At 37.3% G+C, this 17,256-nt stretch overlaps 1 protein-coding gene across 13 annotated transcripts in view; it reads left to right on the top strand.

Annotated features, from left to right (window-relative positions):
• gramd1ba (GRAM domain containing 1Ba) overlaps window positions 1-16,991 on the top strand; it is a 607,589-nt gene extending 590,598 nt beyond the window's left edge. For all 13 annotated transcript variants that reach the window (XM_072593157.1, XM_072593155.1, XM_072593154.1 and 10 more), the window contains 4 exons: window positions 2,312-2,402; window positions 7,106-7,213; window positions 7,994-8,114; window positions 9,644-16,991. In XM_072593157.1, coding sequence (XP_072449258.1) covers window positions 2,312-2,402; window positions 7,106-7,213; window positions 7,994-8,114; window positions 9,644-9,730 — 407 coding nt within the window. In that variant the 3' untranslated portion in view covers window positions 9,731-16,991. The remainder of the gene's footprint in view (window positions 1-2,311; window positions 2,403-7,105; window positions 7,214-7,993; window positions 8,115-9,643) is intronic.
• Window positions 16,992-17,256: the final 265 nt, after the last annotated feature.

Below are 17,256 nucleotides of genomic sequence, written 5' to 3'. Positions count from 1 at the left end.
AGCATGCACTTACAAATAACAGGGAGGTCAAGTGCAGGCTGCTGTTTGTATGATGTAAATAGAAAAGCAAAATAAATTGACTTGAAGGCTTTGTAGATTCGCAGCTCAAACCCCATCTCTTAATCCCCTAAAGTTGTTGACTGATTTGCATGAATAACATGCCATTATTGAGAACATAGAACGTTACAGTGCAGTACAAGCCCTTCGGCCCTTGATGTTGCACCAACCTGTGAAATTAATCTGATGCCCATCGAACCTACACCATTCCATTATTATCCATATGTATGTTCAATGCCCATTTAAATGCCCTTAACGTCGACGAGTCTACTACTGTCGCAGGCAGGCCATTCCCCTCCCCTACTACTCTATGAGTACCCTGATATCTGTCCTACATCTATCATTCCTCAATTAAAAGCTATGTCCCCTCATGTTAGCCTTCACCATCCAAAGAAAAAGGCTCTGACTGTCCACTCTATCTAACCCTCTGATTATCTTATACGTCTCGATTAAGTCACCTCTCAACCTTCTTCTTTCCAGTGAAAACAGCCTCGGTTCCCTCAGCCTTTCCTTGTAAGACCTTCCCTTCATACCAGGCAACATCCCAACTAAATTTCGTTTGAAGCCTTTCCAAGGCTTCCACATCCTTCCTATAATGTGGTGACCAGAACTGTATGCAATACTCCTGGTGTGGCCTTAGCAATATCTCATACAGCTGAAGCATGACCTTGTGGCTCTGAAACTCAATTCCCCTACCAAAAAATGCCAACACACTATATGCAATCTTAACAACCCTATCACTTGGGTAGCAATTTGCAGGTATTTATGCACCTGGACACTGAGATCTCTTTGTTCATCTCCACTGCCAAGACTTGTACCATTAGCCTAGTACTCTGCACTCCTGTTACTTCTTCCGAAGTGAACTACCTCTCACTTTTCTGCATTAAACTCCATTTGCCACTTCTCAGACCAGCTCTGCATCTTATCTATGTCCCTCTGTAACCCACAACATCCTTCGGCACTATCCACAACTCTACCTACTTTAGTGTCATCCGCAAATTTACTAATCCATCCTTCTATGCCCACATTCAGATCATTTATTAAAATGACAAACAGCAGTGACCCCAAAACAGATCCTTGCGGCACACCACTGGTAAGTGAGCTTCAGATGAACATTTCCCATCAACCTCCACCCTCTGTCATCTTTCAGCTAGCCAATTTCTGATCCACACCACTATATCACCTTCAATCCTGAAATTCTGTATTCTGTGCAATAGCCTACCGTGTGGAACCTTATCAAATGTCTTACTGAAGTTTAAATACACCACATCAACTGCTTTACCTTCGTCCACCTGTTTAGTCACTTTCTCGAAGAACTCAATAAGTTTAATGAGGCACAGCCTGCCCTTCACAAATGCCTAATAAAATTATTCCTCTCCAGATGATTATAAATCCTATCTCTTATAATCTTTTTCAACACCTTACCCACAACCGAAGTAAGGTTCACGGGCATATAATTTCCAGGGTTGTCCCGACTCCCCATCTTAAACAAAGAAATGACATTTCCTGTCCTCCAGTCTTCTAGCACCAGTCCTGTTGACAATGATGATATAAAGATCAAAGCCAAAGGCTCTGCAGTCTCCTCGCTGGCTTCCCAGAGAATCTGAGGATAACTCCCATGCAGCCCCGCGGTCTTGTCTATTTTTAGATCTTCCAAAATTGCCAAAACCTCCTCTTTGTCAACCGCAATCCCATCTCATCTAGTAGCCTGTAAATCCATATTCTCACTAACATTGCCCTTTTCCAATGTGAATACTGACGAAAATTATTCATTTAGCACTTCCCCTACGTCCTCAGACTCCACACACAACTTCCGACTACTATCTTTGATTGGGCCAATATTACTCTAATCGTTCTTTTATTCCTGATATACCTACAGAAGGCCTTAGGGTTTTCCATGATCCTATATGCCAATAACTTCTCCTGTCCCCTCCTGGTTCTTCTTAGCCCTGTCTTCAGATCTTTTCTGGCTAACTTAAAACTCTCAAGCCCCCTAACTGAGTCTCCATGTCTCATCCTCACGAAGGCCGCCTTCCTTCTTCCTCTTGACAAGAGCTTCAATTTCAAGGCAATTTGGCCCATTGTCTTAACACTGCTTTTGTCCCTTATTTTTGCACTCAGGCTGTCTGCCAATTTAGTGAGTTTCAAGGGGAAATTTAATCAGATGAAAGCAATTCTTAATGCGTAAACACTAACGTAACTATTGGAAACATCATAGTTGCTCGCATGAAAAATCATCTTTTTTTTGCCACAGGTTCCACACAAACTAAATACATCCCAGAAGAAATTCCAGGAGGAATTCAACTTTACAGTGTTTCCAAGTTATTGCTTATCGTAAGCTTTGTGTGAGTAACAACAATACATAGTGCTTTATTTGATAGACACATTGCAATTGATTCTGAGATGTAGGAAGTTGCAAGAGTGGTCTTTGTAAACTATTACATCATTTAGTGAATATCCCCAGTGAATTTATAATTAAATGGAAACAATTTATTTCAGTTATTTTGACAGGAAATACATTGGACTTTTTGGTTCTTAATCTTAATGTTCAATGTTCTGAATGGCTTTGGTTAGTAAATAAGAGAAAATTATTTCCATTGGTCAGTCAATAGATTATGGAAAGGTAAAAATGTAACATCATCAAAGGAATGGATAGGTTAAATTACTTATTTATTGGGTAAGGTGGGTTTGTAATTGGATAGAATGCTCTCCTGAAACAAAGCCAGAAGCAGCATCCATAATAATTTTTAAAAAGGATGTATCCCAGTGCGTGGAAAATGGAAGTTTGGGGAATAAAACTAACTGGATAAATTCGTCAGAGAGACAAGAAAAGTGAAATAAACAAGATTATTTCTTTCAATGCTATATCGTTTTGTTGGTACCTTAACCAGAATATCATTCCCTTGAGAGAAAAGGAATTTGCTGACTCCTAAACTTTGTAAAAGCAAATCAGAATCAGAACAAGAGTGTTGCTGAACAAAGAGATCTTGGGGTGCAGGTTCATAGTTCCATGAAAGGCATTTGGTATGCTTTCTTTTATTGGTCAGAGCATTGAGTACAGGAGTTGGGAGGTCATGTTGCAGCTGTACAGGACATTGGTTAGGCCACTTTTGGAATATTGCATGCAATTCTGGTCTCTTTCCTATCAGAAGTTTGTTGTGAAACTTGAAAGGGTTCAGAAAAGATTTACAAGGATGGTGCCATGGTTAGAGGATTTGAGTTAGAGGAAGAGGCTGAGTAGGCTGGGACTGTTTTCCCAGAATGTCGGAGGCGGAGGGGTGATCTTATAGAGGTTTATAAAATCATGAGCATGATTTTAAATAGACAAGGTATTTTCACTGGGGTGAGGGAGTCTAGTTCTAGAGGACATAGGTTTAGGGTGAGAGGGAAAGATTTAAAAGGGACCTAAGGGGTGTGTGTATGGAATGAGCTGCCAGAGGAAGTGGTGGAGGCTGGTCCAATTGCAATATTTAAAAGGCATCTGGAGGGGTATATGAATAGGAACGGTTTGAAGTGATATGGGCCAAGTGCTGGCAAATGGAACTAGATTAGGTTAGAATATCTGGTCGGCATGGACAAGTTGGACTGAACGGTCTGTTTCTGTGCTGTAAATTTCTTTGACACTGTGACCAAAATTTTACTATGTAATGTTCAGTCATTGTTAAAATTTGTTGAACATTCAGTGAGAATGTGAGTTCACTTGTATGCTCAGTGCACAACTTCATAATTCATTTGTTTTGCATGGTGGAAGGTACCATAGCTTATATTTCCTCTTGGTGGCATCTAGATAGAAAGGAATTTTGGCTCCAGAAAATGCCAGGAAATGTAGATATGATGAGGATGTAGGTATATAAATAATATATTAAACTTCTTGTATGTAATTGTAGTTTGTCAAAGAAATAATTTAAGATTTCCGTAAAGTTCTGTTGAGAAAAACAATGACAAATACTGCAAAAATTATTATTAGCTCAGAATGTTTTGGAAAATTAAGGATGAATGTAGTATGCATTCCATGATTAGTGTGTAGGTGACCCCGCAATTTACGGTAAGGGACATTTATGCTAAGTTGTTAGTTGTATTAAGTTGCTGGAAAGAATCTTTTACATTTGTGCTTTAGGCTAACTTAAATTTGCTGCAACTAGTTAGGGCTCACACTTCTAATCACCGTTGATTCCTGACTTGCTCACCCCAAACCAGAAGAGGAGCAGTTAGCACTGTGGAATCTCATTCACTGAAGCTTGGCAGTTCATGGCGCAGGGGAAAGACCACTGTCTAAGATCTTTCTGGCAAAGTATATAAAGTGTCTGTTTAGATCCAAGACTTTCTTGTTTACCTTAATGTGAATAGTTGTCTTTCATGACTGGTCAATGTTCTTTTGTTGTAACAGGATTGAAGCCATAATGAGGAATGTCAGAATTCCACTATATTTTCTGCAAAACCTGTATAGCCCTATGTTATATTTATTTTTAACTTAGAAATAACTTATGCGGAAGATATATTTTGAAATAAAATAGGACAGTTCCACAACTCTGTATTCTCAGTATGCCACTAACCTAATGTGAAAGATAGGTAAGCAAATAGACTAGATTCATAGTCCATGTATGTATATGGCTTCAGTGGATATATGAGATTGTGATCCTAGTGTTAAATAATAGTATTCTTTCAGGGTAAATGTTTGAATAAGGTAGGAACTGTCTTACTATTTTTTTATCAAATAGTTAAATCTACTCTAAACTTAAAATTGGTTAAGGATCTGTTGTACTTTTCACTGTTTGCGAATATTTAGAAATTTCAGAAAGACATTTTCTAACCATATCAGGGACAGGTCTACATCAACTAACTTACTTGTCAAATTTCCTTATTTTAAATGAATTCACACTGATTTGAGATACTTTTGACCGATGTCTATTGTTTATAAGCCTAATCATGCTGATTGACATATTTTTATAATTGTTGAACCTCTCCATTTGAGACAGCAAGCTTTATTAATTGCTTTAACCAAACTGTGCTCGCATCACTGATAAGTTTTCCTTTCTGATTACTATTTTCCTCTTCTGTTTACTGCTCACTTTAGGATCTGTTTAAGGTACATCTGTAGTTCTTTTGCACTGTCTTTCAGTTTTGTTTTCTGTACAATGCGTGCATTCCATAATAGGCAAACAGCAAAATGATTTGGATAACTGAGCATTTATAGCAGAAATGAATCAATGTCAGTTTTTAAAATAGACAAACTAAATGTCCAATTTAAGATAGAGGTTAAAATAATTTGACTGTTGGACAGCCTGTTTTAAAATCTCTATTCCAAACAATCAGAGCAGAAACTGAACTTGAAATGGATGTTACCTGATTTCTATTTTAATAAGAAGTTATTTTTACACTTCCTCTTCTTATTAATTAGAACAGAGACAAACTAACATTTTTATAGTACTTGGAAAATAAAGTATGGATAATTCAGGTTCTCCACACTCAGCTAGACAAGGAAATGAGAAAGAACGGATTACAAATTTAGATGGGGAAAAAAATGGAGGGAGGCATTAACAGCAATCTGTTCCTGTGCAGTATGTTTATTGTAGTGTTGTTCTTTGTTAGTGAACACTTGCAGTAGGTCCCAGTGGAAGATGGATATCCTTAAAATCACACTACCTCAGCAAGGAGTCAACACCTTGGGAGAGGAGAGAATTAATGTGCGACAAATAAAGTTCTTTATATGATATTCAGGGATTATTATTTTCTATGATATTTAACTTTATATTCAAATTTTATTCACCATAATATTGGAAAACATTTGTATTGAATACAAGTAAGATGAAGTTGTATATGAACAATCAAAACCTTTCAGGTATTATTTTGATTTAAAGCTGTCACCTGCCCTTGAATTGTAGCCAGCAAATATCATAACTTCATAATTCAGTTATTTTTCATGGTAGAAGATACCATTGCTTATATTGCCTCTTGGTGGCATCTAGGTAGAAAGGAATTTCAAACGCTGTTGTCTGACCATCTGTCTTAATTTTTAAACACCTTTCATTAGAATCGTAGAATCCCTACACTGCAGAAAGAGATCATTCAGCCCATCAAGTCTGCACCGACTGCCAAAAAGCATCCAACCCGCCACACCCCAACCATTCAACCCTGCATGGGTTTCATCATAGTTAACTCAACTAACTTGCACATCCCTGGACACTACAGGGCAATTTTTAGCATGGCCAATCCATCTAACCTGCACATCTTTGGCCTGTGGGAGGAAACCGGAGCACCCAGAAAAAACCAATGCAGAGGAGAATGCAAACTTCACGCAGACAGTTTTGAATCGATCTCAGGTCCCTGGTGCTTTGAGGTAGCAGTGCTAACTACGATGGTCTCATCCTTCAGAATGATAGGTAAAGCAAGAAAATAGGAAAGCATTGGAATGTTAACTTTTATTACAAAGGTAATGTAAGACTGATGAAGTCTCACTGGAATTGAGTAGGACTTTAGTGAGACTGCACCTGGAGTACTGTTTGCTGTTTGATCCCCTTGGCCAAAGAAGGATTTACACACCAAGACGGATGCGCAGTTAACATTCTCCAGATTACACTCAACCCAGAGATCGATGTCCTACAAGGAGAGATTTATTAGTCTGTGCCATGTTTTCTGGAGTTTAGAATGATGAGAGGTAATCTCATTGAAACCTAGACAATTCTTTAAGAGTTTGATAAAGGTATATGTTGAAAGGATGTTTGTTCTGATTGCGAAGTCTAGAATTGGATATCAAGGCCTTAAAATAGGATGTTGACCATTTAGGATGAAGATGAGAAGAAATTTTCAAAGGGTTGTGGATCTTTAGATTTTTCTACCACTTACTATGAATACTCCTTATTAAGTATATTCAGGGCATAGAAAGTAGAATTTTGGGAGGGAAAGGAAGGTGGGGTATTTCACAAAGGTGGAATTGATTTAGAAGATCAGCCAGAATTGTATTGAATGGTGAAGCAGGCTCAAAGAGCCATATAACATGCTCCTTCTCCTACTTCTCAAATTGTAATCTTAACTGTTGTTCTATTCACAGCTTGGTGTTATTAGTATTTCTGAATATGATGCTATTTTACAAGTTATGGATGCTGGAATATACCACACAGAGTCTCACTACCTGGCATGGGATCAGGCTCCAGGAGAGGTATTTTCAACTCTGACATTTTTAGAAGATGAAAAATAATCTTGTTGAAAGATCTAGGATTCTGAATAAATGTTGGTGATGTTCCCCCTCATGGAGGAGTCTAGAACTGCAGCATTGTTTAAAATATTGTATCATCCAGTTAAATAGAGGTGATGAATTTATTCTGTCAGAAGATTGAGACATTTTGGAATTGTCTATCCCACAATACTATGAAGACTTTAATCCATTCAAATGATTTTAGAACTGTAGAGGAGCCAGTTTATGAGAAACAAAACTGATAAATGGAGTTGAGGCCAAAATCTGATCAGATCAGCCATGATCTTATTGAATGGTCGAGCATGCTTGAAGTGCTGGATTGCTCTGTTCCTACTTGTGTTCTTAAATAATCAGAACTTAAAACATGACAATTTGCATAGCACCAGTGGAAATACTCAGTGGGCAGTAGTTCGGTAAATCAAGAAACTTTCTTTAATTCCAATGCTCCAATCTGGAAACAGACTGTTTTTCATGGGCGCTGCAGCTTCAACAAAGCGAGCTCATTGATCTTCGTTTCACCGGCATGCACTCGGCAGTTTTGTTTGTATTTTTAATATTTAACATCGGCGTCACTAAACTTTTAGTGTCGTCGAGCTTAAAAAATAGCTTAATTCAGGAGTCTCCTCAAGGGGTCACAAATTAGCATAATTATTAAACTTGTCATGATGATTAATTCATTCAGGCGCTGAATGAATTTTGCTGAAATTTGTACTGGTTAAGTCATGTTTATTTTCTTCTACGCAGCAAACTTCCCCAGTCACAGGTGGAGTGGGCCCAGTTATTAGAATCACAACAACGTTACCATGATGCTGAACTGCAAAAATGGAGAGAGATTTTAAAATCGTCAGTGGTGCTTCTGGATCAGGTGACTTATTTCTTACTGGCAAATGCAAACACTGGGAACAGATTTTCTCAGTAGCTCCACAAGTGTGACAGAACTGACTAGTATATTGAAGATAAAATTTGGATTACATTCCATTCCTTGAATTTTTTTTCTTAAACTTAATAGAATTGACTGCAAACATTTTTATGGTATGTAAAAGTAGATTATTACACCAGTCTAACATATTATACCAAATATTCTCAGGGCTCTCCGCTGGAATTGATAAATTCATTTGTTCACCTCAGGGTTCTAGCTTCAAAGGATTTTTTTATTATAATAAAAGTGTCTCCAAAGGTTAAAACAATAATATGCAAAATGAATTAATGCATTGCTCAATGGGCCCTGTCTCAGAAAACTGCCCCCAAGACAGCATGAATTGCAGATAAATTGTTAACCTCACTCAAAAGGGCTGGAGGAGGCAAACAACCAGATAATGATGTAAGGTACTGTGTTCTGAAAGTAACATTGACATGCAGTGTTGGGGTATCAGTATACATCTCAGCTTCAGCGTACATCTCAGTAGATTGTGCATGACCTATATATGCGTGCTTCCAACAATAGGGCCTAGGTTTCATCAGACTGAGTTACCAACAAAGATCAGAGAAATGGAGATACAGTATAATGTGGCCTCTGGTAGTTTCCCTCTTGTTTCTACAACAGAAACATTGAAAACTCAACTTAGTTGACTGAAATGAGAGTGTACCAATTCCCAACCCTATCATTCTTTTTTCGAAACAGAAAATTAATTGCATTTAGATGAATTTGTCGTTAAATCTGAAGACCTTACTGTAGTGCAAACTGGTGTGCTCACATTCTGTATCTCAAGAGCATGAATAATAAGCTGTGAATCCTGGAAATCTTTATAGCCATGTCAGTCTTGCCTTTGTAAAAATAACTACTGAAGCTAAAGACATTGCCAATTCAGAATTTCATCTCAGTCTGATGAGAGGAAGATTAACCCCTGCAATTTATTTAACACTAAACTGATGAAGTGAGGAAATTTATTTTATGTTTGACTGTTATTAGGTTTTAACAAGTGGTGCAGCCTCAATCAGAGCTTCTCCAGGCTGTGGGAGAATATGTGAGGTATATTAAATGACTGCCAATTAGTGCAATAGATTTTTTGAGAATACTGCCTAAATAAATATTGTTATAGTGTGTTGTGATGTTTGCTTCACAGACCATTACCGTTGTTTATACAGTGCTACCCTGGTCAAACATCATGTTTCCTCCCTATAATGTTCAGTGGTCTTCATGAAGACTGTGCTTTTTTCTTTCTCTGATTCAGTAAAAGGAGCAGCACATTGCTGTGATGTTTCTCTATAATCTATGCTTAATCCATTAAGGATGAGTGTGACATTGGCAGAAATGGAACTCTGGCTTCTGTTTTGTCTTGAAGACCTGGTCATCAGCTAGGCTGGATTCAAGCCTTCCTTGTATAAGATGCTGAAAGTTGAATTTTTAAGGTAGACTTTGGAATTTCATTTTTGTTTTTTAAATTGATCCTACAGATGAGAGACTCGTTAGTAACTCTACAAAAAGGCATCGGTTTGCGTGATTACAGTTCTGAAACAGACAAACGAGATCGATTTCACTGATGGGCATTACCAAGGCCGAAGAGGGAATAGTGTGCAATATAGTTATGTATAAATTTTATATATATATATATAAATATATATATATATATATACACACACATAGACACACATACATATATATATAAAAATTAAAAAAGACACTGGAATCACACGCTGAGTTGGACCTTCAGGACTGCTGCCCAGTCAGCGGAATCACAGTTGACAAAATCAAGATCCTTTACTGATTAGAAACTATGACAGAATTCAATTCTGACAGCACTGAAGCATCATGAGAAGACAACAGCCTCGCTAATCTGACTACACACTCCTTGTAAATCCTAGAATGTTGTACTGTAAGCTTTAACATGTAACAAAAGCATGTAATAATTTGTGGGCTGTCTCTGTTGTGGAAGACATGTAAATTGAAGTTCCATGTGCTCTGTGTTAAAGTAAGATATTCATCAAACACAAATAGGAGCAGGATGAGGATCTTGAAACTACAGGTCATTGTGCCTGAAAAAACACCATTTATTGTTAACAAATTAATCAAATGTATTGATTCTGACTCAATGATGGATAAAGAAACTGTGAATATCTGTATTGGTAAAACTTGAAGACATTCTAAGTTACAAGTGACTTGCAGATGTATGGCATGTCAGTCTGTTCAGTTTTAGTTCTACAGTTGGACAGTAGAAAATTGAAAGACTACAGAGAAGTAACTGGAATCCTGATGTGACTGACTTAAATATTTATATTATTGTATATACAGACTAAACAATCTATCATAGGCAGGTCACAGAATATATAGAGCAAAAGTGTGTCTCTGTTCTGCCATTCTCATTGCAGTGTCTTGATGCTGCACATTGCTCACCTTATGCTCATAGAATGCATGTGTGGACCCTGATTGTGAGGCATTCCATGTTCTGTGTTAAAATGGTAACAGTTTGCTGCAGATGAAAGTGTCATTATCAGTACCATTAAAATGCTGAGGGAATTTCTGGGAAGTGCAAGGCTGAAGAGATCTGTGTTGTCACGTTTAGTAGTGCTGCAGAAGTACAGGATGGTCTGTTTTTATTTCTGCAGTTGTATCATAGAAAATAGAAAAAACTACAAATTAGTACAGTTTTCTTTCTAAATATTCATATGTTATTCATTTCGACTGGCTTAATGAGATTTAAATTTCCCAGCAGGAGTCCATCGCTCTAAATTATTAAAAGAAAGAGTTAAGGATTTATCTTGAATTTCCTTGTGAGATTTGGTTGATAGACCAAGCAGGATCTTATCAGGTTCAGTGGGATTTTTAATTTGAGTGTCCTGCCACTTTGAAGAACAGAAAAAAACACCCTGCTTGCTGACATAGCACATGGAAGATGCAAGGATATAATGTTTAGTGACCAAAATTCAATGCGAGTAGCTCATGAGAGCAGAATAAATGTGATAAGAAGAATGTTGTGAAGGAGCATACATGCTGCTTGGTGGAATAGGGACAGAGAGCTGATAAAATGAAGTGGCAACAGCCAAGCACTTTAATCCACCCAGGCCCCAGTATCATAATTGAATTAATACATGCCGACACGTTGGTAGATCATTTGCAATAATGTGCAGAAGAATAAAACAAAACCACGTGGGACCTTGGAAATGGAGGCTCACCTGATGCGAACTGTTTAGAACTAAATAAATTATCTCCTGTTCCCATAATCCAAAAAATGTAATATTTAAATAGTTCATTTATAATATGTTATTGTATAATGGCTTGTCTGTGAGCTGACTGAATCAGAAAGTATGTGTGTAGGTTGATTGATGCTGATTGGTTCTTCTTGCTCCAAGATTGACCAGCATTGTTGAGCATTCATTTCAATGGCCACTCTAGTCTTAATATGTTTCAGTAATGTTGGGATATATTGAGGGTATGATTTCTGATGTTTCAGAAACAGAAAAAAGTGTTGTCAGACTTCAGTGCTTTTCAACATGAAACGTATGATAACTTGGTGTGTGTAGATGCTCCTCCCCCAGAATTGTGGATTCTGTTAGTTCTTTTTTATTAGTCTTATGGAAACCGATGTTTGTAAGACTTGTAATTAATACTGGAGGAAAAACAATGTGCTTTAGAATTTTGAAGGGAATTAAACTTCAGTAACTTACTCTATAAGCTCATCGTACCTGACAGCATCCCTGCATGGGCAATGAACAGATTTATAATACAGCTGCCAATGTGTACTATGTCAATGCAGTCAGATGCAATAAGATATGATACCAAAATTAAGGTGCTTTAGTATGACTGATACAACCTTTTCTTAAAAGAAATGGATTTCTAAAAAGAACAAAACTTTCTATTAGTTCCAAAGTTTGTGTTGTCAATCTGAAATTATTTAACAATATTTAATAAATTAAAATGAGATGTGTGATCGATGAGCTATTTGCATTGTAAGTGTGACCACAAATAGCCAGTGCATTGTAACCTATTGTCAGAATATTTCAGTGCAATTCATCCATAAACCCACATTATGTTGTCTATAGGACAAACTCAGCCTACATCCCACAATCGACTTCAATCATGGGAAATAGAAATAGCCATGATTAATTCAAATGTAGACTTTAGCTATTTTAATAAGTATTGACAAGTTTGATCTACCTGAATTATAGTATCATTGTTCAATGAACAGTTCACTCTCAGATATTGCATTCATCTTGCTTTTTGTCATGCACTGAAACCATGTTTAATGTGAATGGTAGAATCAAATGGCAGATACTTTGTAGTAAAGTCACAAATCAGACTTGATAGGTTCAAAATGTCAATCACTCCATATACAGTAGTATCATATCGATGAACACAGGTTTTGCTTTTTGTACTAAAATAATTTTTTGAATTCTAAACTCATTGCGTTGTCTTTAATATTTGAGACTATATTTTCAATAAATGGAATCAAATTTAAAAATAGTTGAAAAAATATTGGCACTGCAAAACAAAATTGGATATTTTGACACTGTTCAGCTACTTAGTATTTTTGTGTCTGTGCTTAGTATTGCATAGTTTTGCCAGCATATTATTAGTTGAAACATTTTCTTAAACCTGTTCAATTATATGGTTTGTTTTGATTTTAGAGTTTACATTATGCATCACATCAAAAATCAGTTGAGCAGAATTGTAGAGAAGTGCTAGAATCAGGAAAAAATAATGCAGGCCTGAAAGTAAATTTCCAAGCCATGAATAAATGAGTGAATGAGTGCATGTGTGCCTGTATCTGTCAGAAGGAATGAGACGCGTTATATAAAATGCATAAATTACTGTGCTGACAACTGCGTGATAGTCAGCGAATCAACTTTTGAGTTCCTCATATGACGCTGTTGAAGTGGTTTGAATGAAAATATTTTCCAGTTAAACTGGGCTAATTTTCTTCAAATACAGTACCATTCTTGGTGTGTTACCCTTACAGAGATATCCCACAGCTATCCTCTTTAAAAAGTAGTAAAATGTCCTAATTGGATTATCTGAAGTCTTAGGACAAATTCTGAAACAAAATCTATTCCAGTGGACATTTGATAAAGGTTGATTTTTGTATTTATTTACATGGAATTTACTGACTTAGCTTTTTTTTAATTTCTTATGACAAGTGTTACTTTGAGTGTAGGATCATTTGGTTTAAATTTATTAATTTTTTTAAGGTAGCACAGTGTGTTTTACCATGACATAGTAATCATATTATAATGAAGGTGGTAAAGTGACCCCTGTGCCTGAAAATAACTTGTGACCAAAAGAATTCTAAAAGTATAGAGCAACAGTAAAATAGATCTGGTCCAATGAATTAGAGTAAACTTTTTCAAAGCAGTTATTTCTAGTCATTTTGTATTGATATGACACTTTTGAAATCTGTGTATTAATACGACTTGGAGTTACATTACATTTGCAGAAGCAGTATCCTGTATTGTAAAACATACTAATAATGTGTACGTATGTTTAGAACCATTGGCTTGTTTACTGTGATTTGTTCGCAAATTCTTTAGGCATGCCCGTTGTCCATCTTTTGTCTCTCAGTTTTTGCATTTTATGGTTAAACATAATTAGCACATGTTTCACTGATTCCCAAATTTAGCATAAATCTAAAATCAGACCAAGGTAGATGAAGTACCATTTCTGATAACATGGAGCTTTGCTGCATGTGATATTCTCAGTTTGGCCCTAAAAACCCAGCCGCACAGCCTGCTAAATTTAATACAGTGGGTAGAATGTGCATGATCACATTAGTAGAGTCAAATATAATACAGATAAGAAGTCTAACCCTTCAGTCCTCCCACTGCAGATTTGGCCTTTCCTCAAATAAGAAATAAAAAATGCTGTAAATGTTTGGCGAGCCAGCCAGCATACGTGGAGAGAGAAACATAGATGAAGGCAAAGATTTACAGAGGTTAGACAGATCCCGCACTGCCTGCCCCCACTCCTGGAAGGAAAACAGCGATGACTGACAGCTAAATAACAAGCTTGTCCTGCAGCAAGAGAGCACCATGAACAGTGTCAAGAGTGTGGTACTGGAATCATTAGGAATCCTGATGAAGGACTTACACCCGAATCATTGATTCTCTTGCTCTTCGGATGCTGCCTGACCTGTGCTTTTCCAGCATCACACTCTCGACCCTGATCTCCGGCGTCTGTAGTCCTCATTTCTCCAAGCACGGTGAGTAGGCTGCATTATTGCAGAGTGCTACTTACAGCCCTCATTTGGGGATTTCTGATCAGCTTAGCTGGTAGCTCTGAAAGCTAAGTGCCAGAGTAGAGCTCAGTGGTGAGCACTGATAGAATTTAAAGAAGAGCCTTGAAGAAAGCCCATTGGATCCCGGATCCAGGTAAGTCGGGCATGGTGGAAGTGGATTTTTAAGACCATGTGGAAGGAAGTGGGCCTCCTGCTATCTGTGTGGCTTTGCCGATGAGTATCTCATTCCTTCCCTCCTTAAAACAATGGGCTGCCAGATTCCCACTCACCTGCCCACCCCAACTGTTTTATGTCATGAGTGGATAATATTGAGTGGAATTGAACTATTAATAAGATCATTTTGAACATTCATTATTTCTTAACGTATCATAAGACCATAAGAAATAGGAGCAGGAGTAGGCCATTCAGCCTCTTGAGCCTGCTGCACCATTCAATTAGATCAAATCTGATCCGACACATCCAAGGCCACTTTACTGCCCTTTCCCTGAATTCCTTGATTCCCCTATTAATCAAGATATGATGAGCAAACTGCTGATTTTGGAACCCATTCATCATCTATTATGGGGGTGAATGAGAAAATGGTGGAGCAGCCATCTGCTCTACTTTACATGAACCCCATCTGCCCCATACATTGTCCAGATTCACATTTCATGTTTGCAAACTCACGTTGACATGAAACATTGACAGTGTTTCTCATTCCACAAATGCTGCTGACCCGCTGAGTATTTCCTGCATTTTCTGTTTTATATCAGATTTCCTGTGTTTGCAATTTGGCATTTTGTGTTGCTTTTTCCTGAGTTAGCCAGTGCTGGCACCAGCTAAACTCTGGTAAAATAAACATACAACAGTGTAGGGTGTCTAAAAGGGGACCACCTGTTAGACTTTAATCAATAAGATTTCAAATCTATTTACTTACATGTTGAATCGGGGGAGTAGGAATTCCATTTATGATCTCACATTCAGCATGCAAAGTGAATTGTTTCCCCAGCCTTTATCAATGCTGCTATCTTCCTTTGCTGGTCATCAGCATTACTAGCCTCCCTTTAAACCCTCATCCTGACATTTCTTTTTCTTTCCCAACATGATCCTAATTTTGAGCAGCCTCACTTGTTTTCGCAGCAGGCCAATCATCAATTTTACTTAACTGTTGACCCGTTTACTCCAAGCTCACTGTACCATGTTAATGAGAGCTGATACAGACTAACAGATGTGCCTCAGATCTGAGCATTCAGATGTAGGGAGTTGACGTTGTAAATACCCCCACCCACACAAAAACACAAAAGCCCACCACCACTATGCCCAAATATGGTGTACCCACATTTCTAGGCTGTGGATCTAGGAGTTTTTTTCACCATTTCTTGCTGAATACGTTACAATTTTCTTTACACCTACTGTTAAATCTAAAACATGTGCTGTCAATCCATAATAGTCATCCTCCTTACGATTTCTCAAGGTAAAAAGTATATTGTATTTTCTTTTCCTTGAATATAGTATTATTTCTGAAAAAGTTTGACAGCCCATATAAGGTCTTGTGTAGACAGTTATTTCTCAATATTCACAAAGTTGATACTGATATTACAAATTTGAATTCTCTTTATCGTTAAAATCATGAAAAGAATTTGTTGCTCAGAGGAATTTTATGGGCTGTACATTTTCAAAACTTTGTGGTAAGTTTTTTTTATTACACTGATTGCCGTCGTGTTACAAGACTTGAAGTAATGATCAGTTTTACTGTTTGCAGGATTTGAAAATGTGAATATGATGACAGTATAGTTTAAAAGGGACAGTGTCTGCCTCATGTGGGTTATTAAACCTGTTTCTTTTCAAATAATGAAATGAACCACAAAAGTCATTACTATTTCTTGCTGCATTGTTTTTAAACTGACACAGTGCATGAAGAATTGAACAAAATCACTTACTGTAACAGTTGGAGTCCTTTACTAAAAAACTAATTCTAATTATTGACTCTTCAATGTTATCAAATGAATGTGCAATGCATTTTTCATGTGTACAAGTATACAGTAGATACTGTATTGCAAATGTCCTGATAATATTAAATTATCCCTTTATCCCTTTTTCTCAGTTATGTAAACTCTGTATAAATGCATGGGGAATGAACTGGTGCCTGAGGAAAAGTCCCCTTTTAAAATGAACCTTCCCATTGTACAGGGTGTCTGCTAGTTGGCTGATGCTGTACTGTAATGTAATTTAGGTCAAATAACCATGGTGCCCACTCCAGGCAGATATTTCTTTTTTAAATATGATGCATGTGTGTCTGATGCTGCCTAATGCTAGCCAATAGGCTATGCAACCAACATCAGTTGAAATGAGATAAAATTGGATTGTGCAGCTTGACTATGCCTGATATTATGTAACAAAGTATCACGATGTGCACTCAAATACAAGGTACATTTTTTAGAACTGTTTTGATCTCCACATGAAATGTAATTGTAAACTTTGCGCTGTGCGCAGGTTTAGTTTTAATAACCTTGCCTACTAGAGTTTAGGTTACTATGACAACCCACATGTACGTTAATGTAGACACAAGGTATGAATAAAAGTGTTGAAAAAAATTGGCTAATTATTCTGTCATCTGTCTTTCCTTGGTAACATTGGAATTTATTTTTCGTCATCAGTGTTGTATTTCTTACCTGTAATCAGGGGCCTGTAATACAAACGATGAGCTTAAGCACTTAGCCCATTCTCAATCCATCATTTATGATTAGATTACTTATAGTGTGGAAACAGGCCCTTCGGCCTAACAAGTCCATACCAACTCTTGGAAGAGTAACCCACTCAGACCCATTCCCCTACATTTACCCCTGCATCTAACACTACGGG

This window comes from Chiloscyllium punctatum, chromosome 23 (assembly GCF_047496795.1).
Source record: "Chiloscyllium punctatum isolate Juve2018m chromosome 23, sChiPun1.3, whole genome shotgun sequence".
In the NCBI taxonomy this organism is placed as follows: Eukaryota; Metazoa; Chordata; class Chondrichthyes; order Orectolobiformes; family Hemiscylliidae; genus Chiloscyllium; species Chiloscyllium punctatum.
Note: the sequence above shows the minus strand (reverse complement) of the source record. Positions and strands in the feature narration are given on the sequence as shown.